This window comes from Tiliqua scincoides, chromosome 4 (genome assembly GCF_035046505.1).
Source record: "Tiliqua scincoides isolate rTilSci1 chromosome 4, rTilSci1.hap2, whole genome shotgun sequence".
In the NCBI taxonomy this organism is placed as follows: Eukaryota; Metazoa; Chordata; class Lepidosauria; order Squamata; family Scincidae; genus Tiliqua; species Tiliqua scincoides.
Genome location: NC_089824.1, coordinates 169,903,278 through 169,918,735, shown reverse-complemented (window position 1 = coordinate 169,918,735; position 15,458 = coordinate 169,903,278). Strand labels below are relative to the sequence as shown.

The window sequence follows — 15,458 nt, the reverse complement described above, 5'->3', positions numbered from 1 at the left end:
TCCCCTTACCCCAGGTAAAGTCAAAGCAGCCCCAATGGGGCTACTCAAATCTGTGCCACCTCGAGGTGGGGTAGATCCAAGCAGCCCAGAGCTGCCCCAGGCTGCCTGGGAACGGGGATAGGATCCAGCATAAGTGCCCCTTCACCCATTGCCCACCCACTACCCGTCCTCCCCTGCCCCATAATGCCCCCTCCCTGCCCTCCCCATCCCCCCCCCGGCTACCGCGCCATCCTAGCTTGGTTGGTGCGGGTTTACCTTTTGTGCCAGCTCAAGGTGGTTTGGGCTGGCCTCCTTCATCTCTCTGTGGCATGAAAGTGCTTTATGGCACTTTTGTGACACCAGTGGGCTGGCACAAGGGACTGACACTAGCCCATCCCCTCCCCAGGGTTGCACCCTAAGTGACAATAAGGGGAGTCCCTTTTGCATGTGTGAAATGTTGGAGAGTGTATGGAAAACCATTTCCCCATATTTGGTATATGTCTGGGAATTTATAACAACAGAAGTACAGTGAACCCTCAATTTGTTAAAGGCTAAGACCCTCATTAGTCTATGTGGGAGAAGGTGTTCCTGTGAATGCTGACAATCTCTTAAATCAAAATGCATTTAATCAATGGAGACTAGCATGTGCAAAACATATATGGCTAGTTTTTAATGAAGCAGAAAACATTCATTGTTTCCAAAATCTGTTAAATCAAGGGTTTCACTGTGTACATGTACACTGTAAACTTTACCATCCTTTTATGGTTGCTATGCTTTCAACAAGAATGAAACACTCACTAAGCTTATACAGCACTTTGCAACTCAGATGTTTGTTTTTAACAATCAGAAGTGAATTAAAAGTAATTAGGGAAATTTTTTCCATGTTGGTCACAGTATTCCCCACTTGTCAAATGGGGGAAAAATGTGATGAGATGAGATGCTGTGTGGGATGTATGGGGCTATTCTTAGTGAATGGAAAGAGTCCTTATTCCAGTGCCAGCCTGTCACATGTTCTGGGTATATCCTATAAAAATATGAGTCACCTTTTCTTAGTTACAAACATTCCAAGAGGGATTGTGAGTGCAACAACTACAGGTGTGACTCCTTTGTTATCTCTGTTCTTGCTTACTTCACTTGCAAAATTATATGGACTGATCTGTTTCCTCCTGTACTATCTTGATTTTGAAATTAGAAACAGTATTAGGAAAATATAACATTGCAATAATTAAATGTTTTTACGATTTCTTCTGCAAGATCTCATGGGACAACTACAATGTCTGAGGTTGAAATGCCAAATGAAATATCTGCAGCTAGGAGAGCTTGGGAAAATGGTTACTCTTGTTTCAACTCAGCAAGAAGCCTGGACACTTGTGTGAGTGTGTGTGTTCAAATAATGCAAGAAGAAAACAATAATCACCAGAATTTCCAGTAAAACTCATTAGATAAGCAATTCACTTCCTAAATATGTATAGGGTGCCCCCAGTGTGTCCAAGGAAGGAGTGGGAAAACCCAGATAGACTTAATCAGTAATAAGGCAGATACTAGCAGCTAGAGATCTTTGCTCTGAATGTTAATAGACTGAGTAATCAAAACCCTAAGCTGGCCAGTAAATTATTTATCTTATCTCTGAAACTCAGAAAAGCATCTCATGTAGAGTCTTCTGTGGAAAGATGCTGTGGTCAAGAATTCCCAGCTGGAATCACTTCCTTTACTAGGAAACAGAAAATGTTCAGCAGCCAAGTGTTGCCAGCATGTTCTCAGGAAGAAATGAAGTCATGAGGAGATTAGCAGAAAAAGTCAGTTAAGAAGACTGACTTCATCATGGCAGCCCAAAAGGTCAGGTTTGTGATAGTGATGAAGGCATTTGCTGTTGTTATCAGAAACTTGATAGTAACATCATGTGACTTCTTGCATTTCAGACTGGTTTTGGGCCAGTCACTTGCATTTGTACAAAACAGAAGGAGAGTCCAACTACATGTACTTTATTTCAGAAATGGAAATAAAATGGACTCTATGTAATTTGTCTCAATGGCACTTGTCTATATATAGAAAGCACCCTCCATGACAATGGCCTTTGAGTCTTGGCTGGAAATCCACAAGGAAATGCTATAAGCCACATATTCTTACTTTTGATATTCCACTAAGTACATCCTTCTTCCTCACCCAATATCTTAAAGGTAACCAAAGGCCACTGCATAGTTACAGCAGCTTGAAACAATATGACAGTATAGGACAATGCTGCTATACAGTGGCATTTCACTGGAGTCAGGCAGCTGTCAGGATCTTGAAAGTGAATAAACCGGTATGCTTAAAACTTCCAGAAGTGAAGTCTCCTCCCCCCCCGCACCTGTTCCAGACCTCCTCTTGAAGGTGACATCTCCCTGGCTTCACATTCCCATGATGCTCCTCTTTCCTGTCATTGCCTTGGGACACCAGGTCTATCATCTGAGAGGGTCCAGTACCTGCCAGAAACACACATTACACTCAATTGCACCCACCATTTCTTTTCATGCTACTGTAACTCTGGGACAGGAAAAGCAACTCTTGGTGGAATTTATTATTTATTTATTTTTCACATTTTTATGCTGTCCTTCCTCCAAGAAGCTCAGGGTGGTGCACATGGTTCCTTCCCTCCTTTTGTCCTGTCAACAACCCTGTGAGGTAGAAGTGAAGCTGAGAGATAGTAACTACTGGGAATTCACCCAGGAAGCTTTGTGGCTCTGTGGGAATTTGAACCTGGATTTTTCAGGCCTAGTAGCCCAATCCTATCCCCCCTGTCCCCCACTGCTGCAGCCATGCCAAAAATCACATAAAGCACATTTGCAAGTCCTGATTGTGGGCCCAGTGCTGGAGCTAGGCCCACATTCCTAGGCTAGGCTAGGCTAGGCTAGGAAGCCTGTGCTGGGTCCACATTCCTGTAGGGGCACATGACATTCCTGTAGGAGTAGGGGCAAGGGGGGAGATGTTACAGGGCAGGGGCAGGTGTGGGGAGGGTGGGCGGAGAGGAGGCAAGGTGGGAGAGGGAGCAGGGAGGGAGGGGGCCAGGATTGGCAGAGCTCAGCTCCACCAAATCCGGAGTCCCGAGGAGATAGCAGCTGCTGCCCGGGATGTGCAGGATACCGTGGCAGCCATTTTTGGCACTATGGCAGCCCTGGGCAGCTCAGTATTGGGCTGTAATTCCCTTACATCTGTGTAAGCCTTCCACAGCATGATAGGTCTCCTCAGACCTGTGCTAGTGATTTTGCTAATGATTCGCTAGTAATTTCACGAGCACAAGTCCAAGGAGAGATAGGGAGCCAGGAGACTGTTGCTGGATAGCAGCCAGCTAAGCTGCTGCCACTGGATTCACTATCTCCTGCAGCCTCCCTGCCCCATGTCCCCCCCCCCCATCCTTCCTTGGTGGGTGGCTGGCGCCCAGGTGATGTATGTGGGAAGGCTCTGGCCTTCCCGCCATCTCCCCAGCAGAATGCTATTCAACACACTGCCAGAGGGCACTTTATGGCTCCTTTTCAGCATGTTCCACTGGTGGCTTCAGCCCATAGGATTGGACTGCAAGTCCAACAGCAGAACCATTCAGACCTCTATACCTGTGCATGTTTATTCAGAATGATTCTGAATGTAATAGGACTTACTCCCTCATAAGTATTCATAACCTCTGTAGTTAGTTCCTCATAAGGTTGTTATCTTTTTCACTGACTGATGCTCTGTACCTTGAACAGCTGCATGAGAGGCAAACATTCCAGAGGTTAACAGGCACTGGCTCCTACAGGAGAAAAGTTCTGCTTGAGCTTGAAACTTCTCCAAATTCAGATTTCACTTACAATTAAAGAACTTCCAGTCTTCAGAGAAGTGTATTCATCAGCAACTTTTACAGCATTATACAAATTGAAATATCTTTGATATTATGGAGTCATTTTTTAAAACGGGGAGTGCATTTTCTGTGTGTGCATGCATGTTCACACACACACTTTCATAGATTATAAATTATATCTCTCTTGCAATCTTTACTGCAGGGGGAAGTAGCATATACTCAGTAGCTCATCAGTGCTGTTCCAGATTCATGGTTTGCAGGTAGTAGTCTATACAACACAGGACAAATTATTATCTACTCTTCTCTTCCATGGGCACAGTGGTTATGTCAGGGACCACTATGGTGTTAGGACAACCACCCCATATAGGATAGTTCTATGATAAATGGGACAAACCAAGGGGTTTCCAGGGCAAAATGTCAGGCAGCATTTGGGACCTTGTGCAATGTGAAATGACCATCAGACAACCCCATTGCTGGAATGACAGGGTTTTCTCCATGGCAGAAGGCATGATGGTGTAGACATGCTGGGGTGCAATGGCTTTAAAAGCTGCATTACGAGGGCCAGTCAGGAGGTTAACTGCAGCTGACTGGTAGCATACAGAAGATATGAGTTCAAGGATGTAGCTGCCTGAAGAGGTGGCGAAACAGGGTGTTATTAACCCCCTCCCCTCTTCTGTCCAGAAGACTTGGGGTGTATAGTCAGAGGAGGAGGATCTATGTTGCTGCCTGTTACCATTATTCCTTCTCTCCCCATGGTTTGAGGTGCAGACTGGCAAAGTATTAGAGGTGATACATTTCATTGATGCCCAAGGTGGGCCAACTGGGTAAATGCTGGTGGACACTTGACTCTGAAAGGGCCTGCAACTGGACACCCATCATCATTGGCTGTTGGGGATGAGGAGGAAGGAGGAGGCATTTGTGATAGCATTACCTTTTCATCTCCACTGGCCAACTGGTATGTTGTGTACTCAGATGGCAACACTGCTACTGGGATGTTTGAAGATAAGTGGCCAAGGAGAACAGGAAGAAAAGTAGAGAAGGATTAAGGATGGAAAGACACAAGAGGGACATTCCCAAGAGGGAAGGATGGAAAGACCCACAGGGACATTCTGGGGAGGATGGTGCCCCAGGGTGTGGCAAAAGCTGGCATTGACTCTGCCCAACTCCAGGGAATATACAATCACATAGTGGTTTCCAAAATATGATGCGCTGCTCCAAAGGGAGCTGTGGAGTACTTACAGAGGAGTCATGGTATGCCCCCAGCATCCTCTTCCTGGGTGCTGCCATCTTGGATTGTGCCAGATAGCGTGTTATTCTCACAAGATTTCATGTGATTCAAGATGGTGGTGCCTGGAAAGAGGACGCTGTGGAAGAAGGGAGTCATGATGTTGATCAGTTTGAGAATGATCCCAATGACATAAGGGAAAATGGATGCAATGATACAAACCAGGAAGAAAAAAACACAAGCCAGAACTGTTAAGAGAGCCAAAACTGAGCAACAAATATTATTGCCAGAATGATTTGACCAAATTTTGACCCACCTTTTAGTTGCTGGATTACAATTGTTAAAAAATGAGGAGATATAACTATAGCAAACAGAAAAAAAAATGGTTGGCAACCTTCAGTCTCGAAAGACTATGGTATAAGACTACAGCACCCAGTATTACCAGGTGGTTTCCCATCCAGATACTAACCAAGCCTGACTCTGCTTAGCTTCTGAGATCAGGCATGTGCAGGGTAACAGTTGCTCTGAACATAGGAACAAGATCATATAAAATCAGTACTCTAATCTGCCTCACCCATCCACATTCATTGTCCTTGTAAAATGAGTTCATAACACAGTAACTCATATTGAAATATGGTTTGATAGCTTTTAACTCCCACTTTCAAAAATATTCAAATGATTTGAAGTGCAATCCTGAAATAAGTCTTTGGAACTAAGTTGCTTTTACATGATGAAAATCTGGCATTTTCACTTGTATTTATAGACAGTTTCATTTTCATATCACTACAGTAGTTCGTTTGCAAGCAAGTAGTGTTTGCTGTTTTTAAAACAGCTGTTCCTTTTTGAATCCACTGGAGATAAAATTGTTGCAAAATGATCTGCTAGCATTAATTATTTGTACAAGTTTATTTATGCAGTTAAAAAAACCAGGGACAAAACAAGACCTGACAGCTTCTCTTTAAAGGTTATGTTTCTACCTTTGTACTGCAATACATGCATATCACTCACTGCAAGAACAGGTCAAAGGTTGCAAAAATCTTTACTGGCAATAGTATCAGCTGTTAAACATCATCTGAGAACAGCCAATGAAATAAGCTTCATGGAATTTTCTACCTACTGCAATTACAATGTACACAATAAATTCCACTTTAAATTCATGCAACATTGGAATTTATGGACCTCATCTATACTGATCTAAATCAAGAGTGACCACAGGGCAAAGATTATATAGTTAGGAACGTTGTTGCAATGCTAGTTCTCAAATATTGTAATATTAAGTGTGCTCTCCTTACATAAGCAGAGAGGCATTGTAGTCCTCTGCAAAGTACAGCCAATATCAGATTAGATTTTAATACTCAAGATCCTATCTGGTGTATAGCTTCACACAGGAGACCTTATGGCCTAACTGGCTGCTGTAAGTATTTGCTCTAATCTTTTCTTTCATCTCTTCATCATTTAGCACTTTCTATTCCAGAGACAACTGCATGAGCTCAGCTGATATCTTATCAGGTGCTACCTGTATGCATATTGAGGCGCAGCCAACCAATTCCATTTTGCAGATTTTACATATCTCATAACTGAGACTAAGAAACAGGATTGTCTGTCACCTGTAAAGTCCAAAGCCATTGAGCCAAACTAGTCTCCTTGTTTTGTTTTAAAAAATTGTCTTTATTACTGGATCAAAGAGGGCTTGAAAACATCATTGTACTTGTCACTGTTCATCACAGATCAATAACCCAGTTGTTGAGATTGGTCTCTTTGATATATTTTTCCATGACCAATGGTGTAATCTTATACTTCTGAAATGCCAATCTGAGTGGCATAGGATATGGTGGACACTCTTAGATGCTGGAAAATGACAGCTACACCAGCGCAACAACAGTCCCAAGGTCATAGCCCTGGTTCCGTTGACGAATGTGCCACAGACAGTAGGACAGTGCTGGGCTGCTGTACCTCTGATGCCTGCACAACTACTGTCAGAATAAACCCCCAAATAGTGTGGAGACATGGGACAGGCATGGGAAGGGAGAAGGAGTTGATGTACTCAATATCTGAAACTTCATCCAGATGATGTATATGTCCCAAAGTAAGCAAAGTCAGCAAATGCCAATGTAAGGCTGGCATAGGAACTTTAAAAGCCAAAGGAAATAATGAGAAGGAAAAAAATACAAAAAAAATCAACTCCTCTCATTCCCTCTGCCTTGCCTACTTCCCAACAATGAAGCATAGGATGCTGCCTACATTTCACAGCTGATCACTGCACAGGAACCCCTGTGCTAAAATTGCTGCTAGGAAGACCAGAATTCAGAGGACAGGAGTGCAGCATAGAACTCAGGTCTCTTATGTTGCACTCTCTTACAGCATGCACATAGGAACTTTGGTTATGGGAACTGTAGAGAAAGGGCACTTGGCACAGATAACTCACTGTGGGTACAATCCTAACCAACTTTCCAGCACTGGCATAGCTGTACCAGTGGGGCATATGCTGCATTCTGCAATTGTGGGGCAGTCACAGAGGCCTCCTCAAGGTAAGGCAATGTTTGTTCCCTTACCTCGAAGTTGCATTGCCCTTATGTCAGTGCTGGAAAGTTGTTTAGGATTGCAGCCTGCATCTCACAACATATATGGCAAGATACTTTGTTAAACACTTGTCTTAGAATTCTTATTTCAGGTGCTCTGCCCTAGAAAGACTCCCTCCACAAACACCCAAGTGGAACCTCCATTCCATCAGCCTAACAGCAAGGACAATGCACCTGATACAGGTAAGCATGGGAAGAAAGGGAATCCTGTGCCACATTGTACTGATGCTGTATATCTGTCTCTTCCTCACACTGAGTATGCATTCCAGTCCAGAGACCATGTGTGGCTGATGGTGTTGTCTACGTCCTGCTGTGCTTTCTGTGTCACTCTTTGCGCTCTGCAAACAGCTGCCCAACAGGGAAAGAGTTGGCTCACCTCAGCCCTTCCCTGGCAAAAGTGTTCCTTCTAGCTGCTGGACTCCCCAGCACAGAGTGACTAGACGCCCTCTTTTTCCAGGGCATGTCCTCTTTTTAAGCCTCATATCATGGAAAATAATGCAAATGCCCTTCTTTTCCCTATGAGCGGGCCTCTGCAGGCAGCGCGTGGCCTTCTTATAATTAAAAAATTATGGGCACAATCCTAACCAATTTTCAAGCACTGACTTAGCTGCAATGCAGCCCCAAGATAAGGTAACAAACATGCCCTTACCTTGAGGAGGCCTCTTTGACTGCCTCCCCACTGCAGGATGCAGTGCATGCTATATTGGCACAGCTATGTCAGTGCTGGAAAGTTGGCTAGGATTGTGCCTTATATGTAATATAGTTTTAAATTTAATAAGTAATATAGTGTTTAAATTAATCACACAAAATCAATATACAAGCATTTTTAGCTTTTATTTTGGCATGTCCTACATTTTCTTGATGTCCTACATTTTGGAGTACCATGTCCTCTTTTGTGGTTATGACATCTGGTCACCCTGCCCCTGCAGGACTCCCCTGCAGAGTCCATCATGTAAACCCTTGAAATACAGAGACTTGTGAGTCTGTTAAACATACTTCCCTCTCTTAAGGGAGTCAACTTCCTTCCCTTGGGCTACTGTAGTCAAAAAGATATTTCTTGGAAGTGTGTGTTTGTATGAGTGGCATAAGGGAACGGAACTCTGGGTGCTAGAATTTATAGCAGTTGTCTAGTTTTGTTGTCTACTTTCTGTTACAGTTGTACCATATGGGGAGGTGTTGTGGCATACTTATGTATGTGTGATGTGTCACTGGAACATCTCCCCATGGTTGGAAGCAGTGGTTGATGCAGTGTTATGCATTCTGGGGGCGGCGGCGGCGGCGGCGGCGGCTTGGTGGTTGCTGTTCCAGCAGTGGTCACACATTGAACCTGTGCCTGCCCCCTCCCCCCACTCCCTTGCTTGGTTCAACCTGATGACATTTTTGTGGCCACTGATGTTGGGGCTGGTTGTAGTGCTTAGTTCCTTTCATGCTGCCACTCCATGACTGGTGGGCTGTTTCAGTGGGCTGTTTCACCAGCTCCATGGCTGGTGGGCTGAGTGTTTACCAGTTCACCAGGGTTTTCATGCACTCTGGCGCTGGTGTGGAGTGGCCTGGACTTGTTTCCCCCTCCCCCTTCATGCTGAATGGGCTTAGGTTGGATATGATAGATGGACCTTGTGCTGATGTAGCGGTGACAGTTTTGGAGCATCTTTGGCATAGGATTGCACCACAAGAAATGTACTCTAGGGAATGGTGATGCAAATATAGGACCACTGCTACAGTTCTCAGTGATCCCATTCATTTGTAGGGGAAAAGCAAATAGTTTGCAATCTGGGACTGGAGGGAAAAAAAACCTGCCTCCTATCTAAGACACTGGAGTAACCAAGCCTCCATGTTACCCAGTCTGAGTGCACATGTGAACTTATTCACATATGAATGAATGGCTGCCATTCACATTTGGAGTGCCGCACTTGAGGCCATTCATTGTTGTAGTGGCAGCAAGATGACTGACAGAGTTATCACCTCCCTTTTTCTTTTATTTCCCTTCTGTGTGCTGAGTTTCCCCCCCCCCCCATGGAGATTATGATGCAGCAACTGTTACCCTGCAGATCTCCTCTGATCTCAGAAGCTAAGCAGGGTCAAGCCTGGTTAGTACTTGGATGGGAGACTGCCTGGGAATACCAGGTGCTGTAGACTTATACCAGGGGTGCCCAAACCCCAGCCCTGGGGCCATTTGCGGCCCTCGAGGCCTCTCAATGCAGCCCTCAGGGAGCCCCCAGTCTCCAATGAGCCTCTGGCCCTCTGGACATTTGTTGGAGCCCACATTGGCTCCCTGCAAAAGAGGGCGACTGTTTGACCTCTCGCATGAGCTGTGGGATGAGGGCTCCCTCCAATGCTTGTTGTTTCACGTCTGTGATGCAGTAGCAGCAGCAAAGGAAAGGCCAGTCTTGCTTTGTGCAAGGCCTTTTATAGGCCATTGTTATTTGATTTTTCTCTGTAAACCGCTTTGTGAACTTTTAGTTGAAAAGCGGTATATAAATACTGTTGTTAATAATAATAATAATGTGTGTGTGAGGGGGTGTGTATGTGCACATGAGAGGTGTGTGTGTGTGAGGTGTGTTAGTGTGAGAGGGAGAGGTGTGAGAGGAATGTGTGTGCACGTGAGAGAGAGGTAGGTGTGTGTGTGTGTGAGGTGTGTTAGTGTGAGAGGTGTGTGTGCGTGAGAGAGAGGAGGCAGAGACCGGGGTGTGCCGGGTGACAAGCGCTGCTGCGAGGAGGGCGGAGCTGGAGCTGGAGCTGGAGCGGAGCTGGAGCTGCTGCTGCTCTGGGCAGAGCCACGCGTGCCCAGCGCCCTGGGCGAGCCTCCCGGAGCCCGTCTCCCATTGTCTTCTCCCTTTCCCGCCAGAGCGGCGTGCGGCCCCCTCCCCCTTTGGCGCGTTTTTCTTCCCGCCACGTCGAGCCTCCCATTCTGACGGAGAGGCCCCGCGCGGCGCGGCGGCGATTGGCCGCGGCGGCCCTGCTGGGCGGGGCCTGCGCGTGCTGGAGCCCTGCCCGCCGGCTCTCCCCGGCTCCTCCCCGGCTCCGCTCCCTCCCCCTTACTACAGGCGGCTGAAGCCGGGCCGCCGCGCCACACGGGAGGGAGCAGCTTGGCCCGGCACGACCTCGCCTGCAGCTCTCGCGCAGCCGCCTCTGAGACGCCGCCGCTGCGCCCGGAACAGGCGACGGGGGATGCTGCTCTCCAAGATCAACTCGCTCGCCCACCTGTGCTCGGCGCCCGGCGGGGATCTGCACCCGGTCAAGCCGCTGCCAGGTCAGCGGGGCTGGGCGAGGGAGAGGAGAGGGACCTCAATTCGGGGTTAGTCGGTCAGGTGGGCGGCCCTGGTGGGCGCTGCTGGGGCGACGGCGGGGATGGGCTGGCGTCAGGTGGTTTCGCCCCCCACTTTATTTGGGGAGGGGGCCATGCTGGGAGGGGCTTGGTGGGTTGCAAGCAACTGACCCCCCTGAATTTGGGGAGCGGGCCATGCTGGGAGGGGCCTGATGGGGTGCAAGCAACTGACCCCCCTGAATTTGGGGAGGGGGCCATGCTCGAAGGGGCCTGATGGGGTGTAAGCAACTGACTCCCCCTCCCGCTTTGGTCTTTGGCAGGGAAAGAAAAAGAACCGCTGGAGAAGCTGTACCAGGTGGGCCCGCTGCTGGGCAGTGGCGGCTTCGGCTCTGTCTACTCAGCCACCCGGCTGGCCGATGGCGCTCCGGTGAGTGGCTGGATTGCTCCCCTGTGTTGCTGAACTGTGCCCCTTTGTGCGCCCCCACTGTCCTCCCTCCTTACTTTCTTTCATCCCTTTCTGCTTTAATTGCATTAATTAATTGGTTGTTCATTGCTGAGCTTGACGCTTTTTTGTATGTGCATCTTTGCAGGTGGCCATCAAGCATGTATCCCGGGACCGTGTTTCAGAATGGGGAGAGCTGGTAAGTGTGTAGGGGACAAGAATGCATGGGGTGGTCCTTGGTGTTGCTCTAAAGAAGCTCACACAGTCAGCAGTACATGTTGTTCTAGCCTTAGTAGGTCAACGTGCTCTCTTGCTCATGGACCATTTCTCTCTTCTTTCCCCTCCCTGCCACCCCTTTTCCCTGTGTAGCCTGGTGGAACGAGGGTACCCATGGAGATTTTGCTCCTGAAAAAAGTCAGCTCTGGTTTTCGAGGGGTGATCCGGCTACTGGATTGGTTTGAGAGGCCAGACAGTTTCATTTTGGTTTTGGAACGACCAGATCCTGTGCAAGATCTCTTTGACTTCATCACAGAGCGAGGAGCTCTGCCTGAGGATTTGGCCCGCAGCTTTTTCCGTCAGGTTTTGGAGGCAGTTCGACATTGTCACAGCTGTGGGGTCCTGCACCGGGACATCAAGGATGAGAATATCCTGATTGACCTGAGCAGTGGAGAGCTCAAACTTATAGACTTTGGATCTGGAGCTCTGCTCAAGGACACAGTGTACACTGACTTTGATGGTGAGTCTTGTCAATATCCATACTCCACTGTGAGCCAGGAAATTTCCTCTCTAAAACATTCTGTTCCCTTGCTTTGAGTGCTCAGCCAGCAATAGAACATAGTCTTCGGGACTGTAGGATTTGTCCTCCTTGTAAAATACATTGTATTCTGCTGCCTCTTTCCCACGCAAATGGGAGATAGTTTTAACAGAGATGCTTTTAACTTGCATGAATTGCTTGACTTGAATTGAGGGTCTTGCTTTCGTAATTTGGAGCACCCACAACCTCACAATGTGAGCATAAAAAGAGGAGGATGTTGGGCAGTAGATCTGGTGTAAATCTTTGAAGTAATGGCCACTAATTTACCTGCAGTGTAGTGCAGATGGGGTTTGTGTCTCCTGGACAGGGCATATTGAAGAAGGGGCAGTAATTGTTAAGAATTGCTACCTTTGCCACCTTGCTAAATTATTCATCTTGCTGGAAAGTTGTGAAATCTAATCTGGAGATCTGCTTACAGCCAGCTCACTTTTCCTTTCCTACTAAGCACACAAGTAGATGACTTGCTTTTTTTTGAAAAAAGCAGTGGGGGAGGGAGAAAGGAAGTAATTCAAATATGAATGTTTAAAATTAGGGCAGAAATGTGAAACAGTTCCTTTACAAGGATTGTTCCCAGACAAACAAGCTTCTTGTATTACTAACAGGCGCCTTGTGAGAGCTGTTGACTTTCAAAAATCACTGCCTGCCGCGTTTTGGTTTGTTTGTGTTTTTGTGTCTGCCTTTCTGTGCCTTGCGTTTTTTGTTTTGTTTTTAATTTAACGGTTAATGGCCAGGGATGGGTTTGCTCCTCCCCCGCCCTCTTTCTGGCCTGGTTTCCCAAGCTGGTGGTGCCCCCTGGTGGATCATGAAGCATTTTTTTACAACCCAAAGTTTGTAAACAACAGTCACGTGTCTGGAAACCAGAGGAGCAGCTCTGACCTCAGTATCCTTGCTTCCTGCCAGCAGGGGGGAGAGAGATCAGATATACCCTTTGCCTTTGTTGTAGTGTCTATGCCAAGAGCTTATGCAGAGATGTAAGTAGGTTGCAATCAGAACATCTCATAATTACCATATGCACAACTGTACAAATGCCAAGACACATCATGCTAAGACAAAGCCACTCCCTTAATATTTTACAACACATCTTTTAAAACCTTGAGTAGGCTGATTTTAGTGCTTGCCTGATTTTTACTCCCTTTCTGGGGATAGAAAGTTTTCTGCAAAACAGCCAACACTGGGAAGATTTATTTTTATTCACCCCACATGCCAGCATTTTTATTAGGAGATAACTGCAATGATTATGGTCACTCATGGCACATTAATGGATGGCCCGGTATGACACTAACCTGGCAAGCTGCCTTGAAGAAAAGAGTTATTCATATTGCTTTTTTAAGATGTCACACCTAGGAGCTCTGGAAACCAGATCTTTATAATTTCCTGTTCTCTCTTGGTCAGTATGCCAGGCACTGCAATGGCTAAAACCACAAGATAATGTCTAAATTTTGGTGCAGTGGCTTTTTTAAGCATACTGATTATTGCTAAATAGCAGCATGGAGTAAGAATGCTGCATTCTGAGTGTTCCGGACGTTGGCTACCTTAATGATGAGACCTAACTCTTTGTTTTCAGGGACTCGTGTATATAGTCCTCCAGAATGGATCCGCTATCACAGGTATCATGGCAGATCAGCTGCTGTCTGGTCACTTGGAGTATTACTTTATGACATGGTTTGTGGGGATATCCCCTTCGAGCATGATGAGGACATTGTAAGAGGCCAAATCTATTTTCGGCAAAGGGTTTCTCCAGGTAAGTGCCGATTCTCCTGATTTTATCTGCCAGGGGCTATCTGAAGGGACAGTTACAATCTTTGGTAGAACACTGGCTCATAGATAGTGTGCCCACAACAGATTATCCCTGTAGGCGTTCAGTAAGTCATGCAGAGAGCACTTGTTGCAGAATTCTAGGAGCCTGTTTGTTCATCCAGCCTTGGGAAACAGTACTTAATAGTTCTGATTATGTTGTTTGTATTAGATGTACTTCCGTAAGCTAGTATACAGAACAGGTAGCATATACATAGCACTTATGTTTCACAAGCTAAACCCCAGAATTTGAACTTGTTGCTTGTGAACAGCAAACCTGCAAAAACTAATGTCTCTAAAACACTCCAGTAACTAATGGGAGAACTTTAACAGAATTTTCATACCAAACTTCCTGGCACCACAGCGATTTCTCATTTTATTTATCCTTGTTAGAATCACATGGCAAGGTGAATGAGTTGGTCAAATGCAGTAGTTCAAGCCACATAAGTCTTATGAAATCATTTGGGGCAATTTCATGTTGGCAGATGTGCCCTTTTTTTAAATTTCTGCGGCAGTGCACCTTGGCTAACATTGTGGTTTCTTTCACAGAGTGTCAGCATCTCATTAAGTGGTGTTTGGCTCTGAGGCCTTCTGACAGACCATCCTTTGAAGACCTCCTGAACCATTCTTGGATGCAAGATGTCCTCCTGCCTCAAAAAACAGCTGAGATCCATCTGCACAGTCTTATTCAAGAGTCTAGCAAATAGCAGTGTGTTTCATCCTTTTGAGGTGTAAAACGGAGTTCTGCCCTGCTGAGTGGGTATTTTTACAGGAACACTATTCATCTCATTCCAGACATAGGCTGCTGCCTGGAAACTTCAGAGCCTGAAAAAGCCCCTCGCTCCTGGTGGAGTGGACTTGAACTTGTCACAAACTTCCTTGCCACTAGATGACTTGGGCAAGTCCATGAGTGTCCATAACCTGCTGAATCCTAGAATATGAAATGAGTGGAGCAGAGAACTAGAGCAGATGTTTCAATTGGGGGAATCTGGGTATGGGAGTGGGGAGGGAAGGTACTTCTCTTGACTGGCTACCTGTCTTCACTGTGTCACCATGTTCTGAGTGCCTTCAGTTGCAAACTTAGCTGTGCTGAGGGAAAATACTTGAAACTTCCTTCACTGCTGCTGTCTGAAGATTCACCTAGGTTTTTGTTTATTCCACCATTTTAAAAGAACTACCAACTACATCAAAAGAGGCTGGGGATGATATTGGCAAACCCTAGCAAATTGCTGTCCAGTATGAACTTTGAGTTGGCTTTTACAGTCTCTTGAAAGCCAAGACATCCTCAAGTGCACAAACAATGCAACCCAACTGAACTGTAAATTTGTACAGAACAATAGAACAAAGCTTGGTGTACAGAAGGTTGTAGTTTATAATGTTTTTACTTTTTTTGGTTTTAATTTATTTCTAGGGTTTTTTTAATGGATTGTCCTAACTTGTAGGATCTTATTTATTTTATTTATGAATCATGTGGGTTTGTAGCCTACACCTCATTTCTATATCTGCTGACCTGGTTTCCTATCACATTGCACCTCTGCCTCCTCCCCCC

General features: G+C 46.1%; 1 protein-coding gene across 1 annotated transcript; it reads left to right on the top strand.

The window, feature by feature from the left end:
- Nucleotides 1–10,679: 10,679 nt before the first annotated feature.
- PIM1 (Pim-1 proto-oncogene, serine/threonine kinase) lies at nucleotides 10,680–15,458 on the top strand. The gene is made up of 6 exons (XM_066623719.1): nucleotides 10,680–10,844; nucleotides 11,180–11,286; nucleotides 11,450–11,500; nucleotides 11,671–12,037; nucleotides 13,680–13,856; nucleotides 14,459–15,458. Exons 1-6 carry the CDS (start codon nucleotides 10,763–10,765, stop codon nucleotides 14,614–14,616), a joined length of 942 nt encoding a protein of 313 aa, XP_066479816.1. The 5' UTR covers nucleotides 10,680–10,762; the 3' UTR covers nucleotides 14,617–15,458.

What these genes read in the sequence shown, in the direction of transcription:
- PIM1 (XM_066623719.1), top strand. Translation starts at nt 10,763, where the DNA reads ATGCTGCTCTCCAAGATCAACTCGCTCGCCCACCTGTGCTCGGCGCCC. An exon ending in GGCTGGCCGATGGCGCTCCG is followed by an intron (nt 11,287 to 11,449) that starts GTGAGTGGCTGG and finishes GCATCTTTGCAG; the next exon opens with GTGGCCATCAAGCATGTATC. An exon ending in AGTGTACACTGACTTTGATG is followed by an intron (nt 12,038 to 13,679) that starts GTGAGTCTTGTC and finishes CTTTGTTTTCAG; the next exon opens with GGACTCGTGTATATAGTCCT.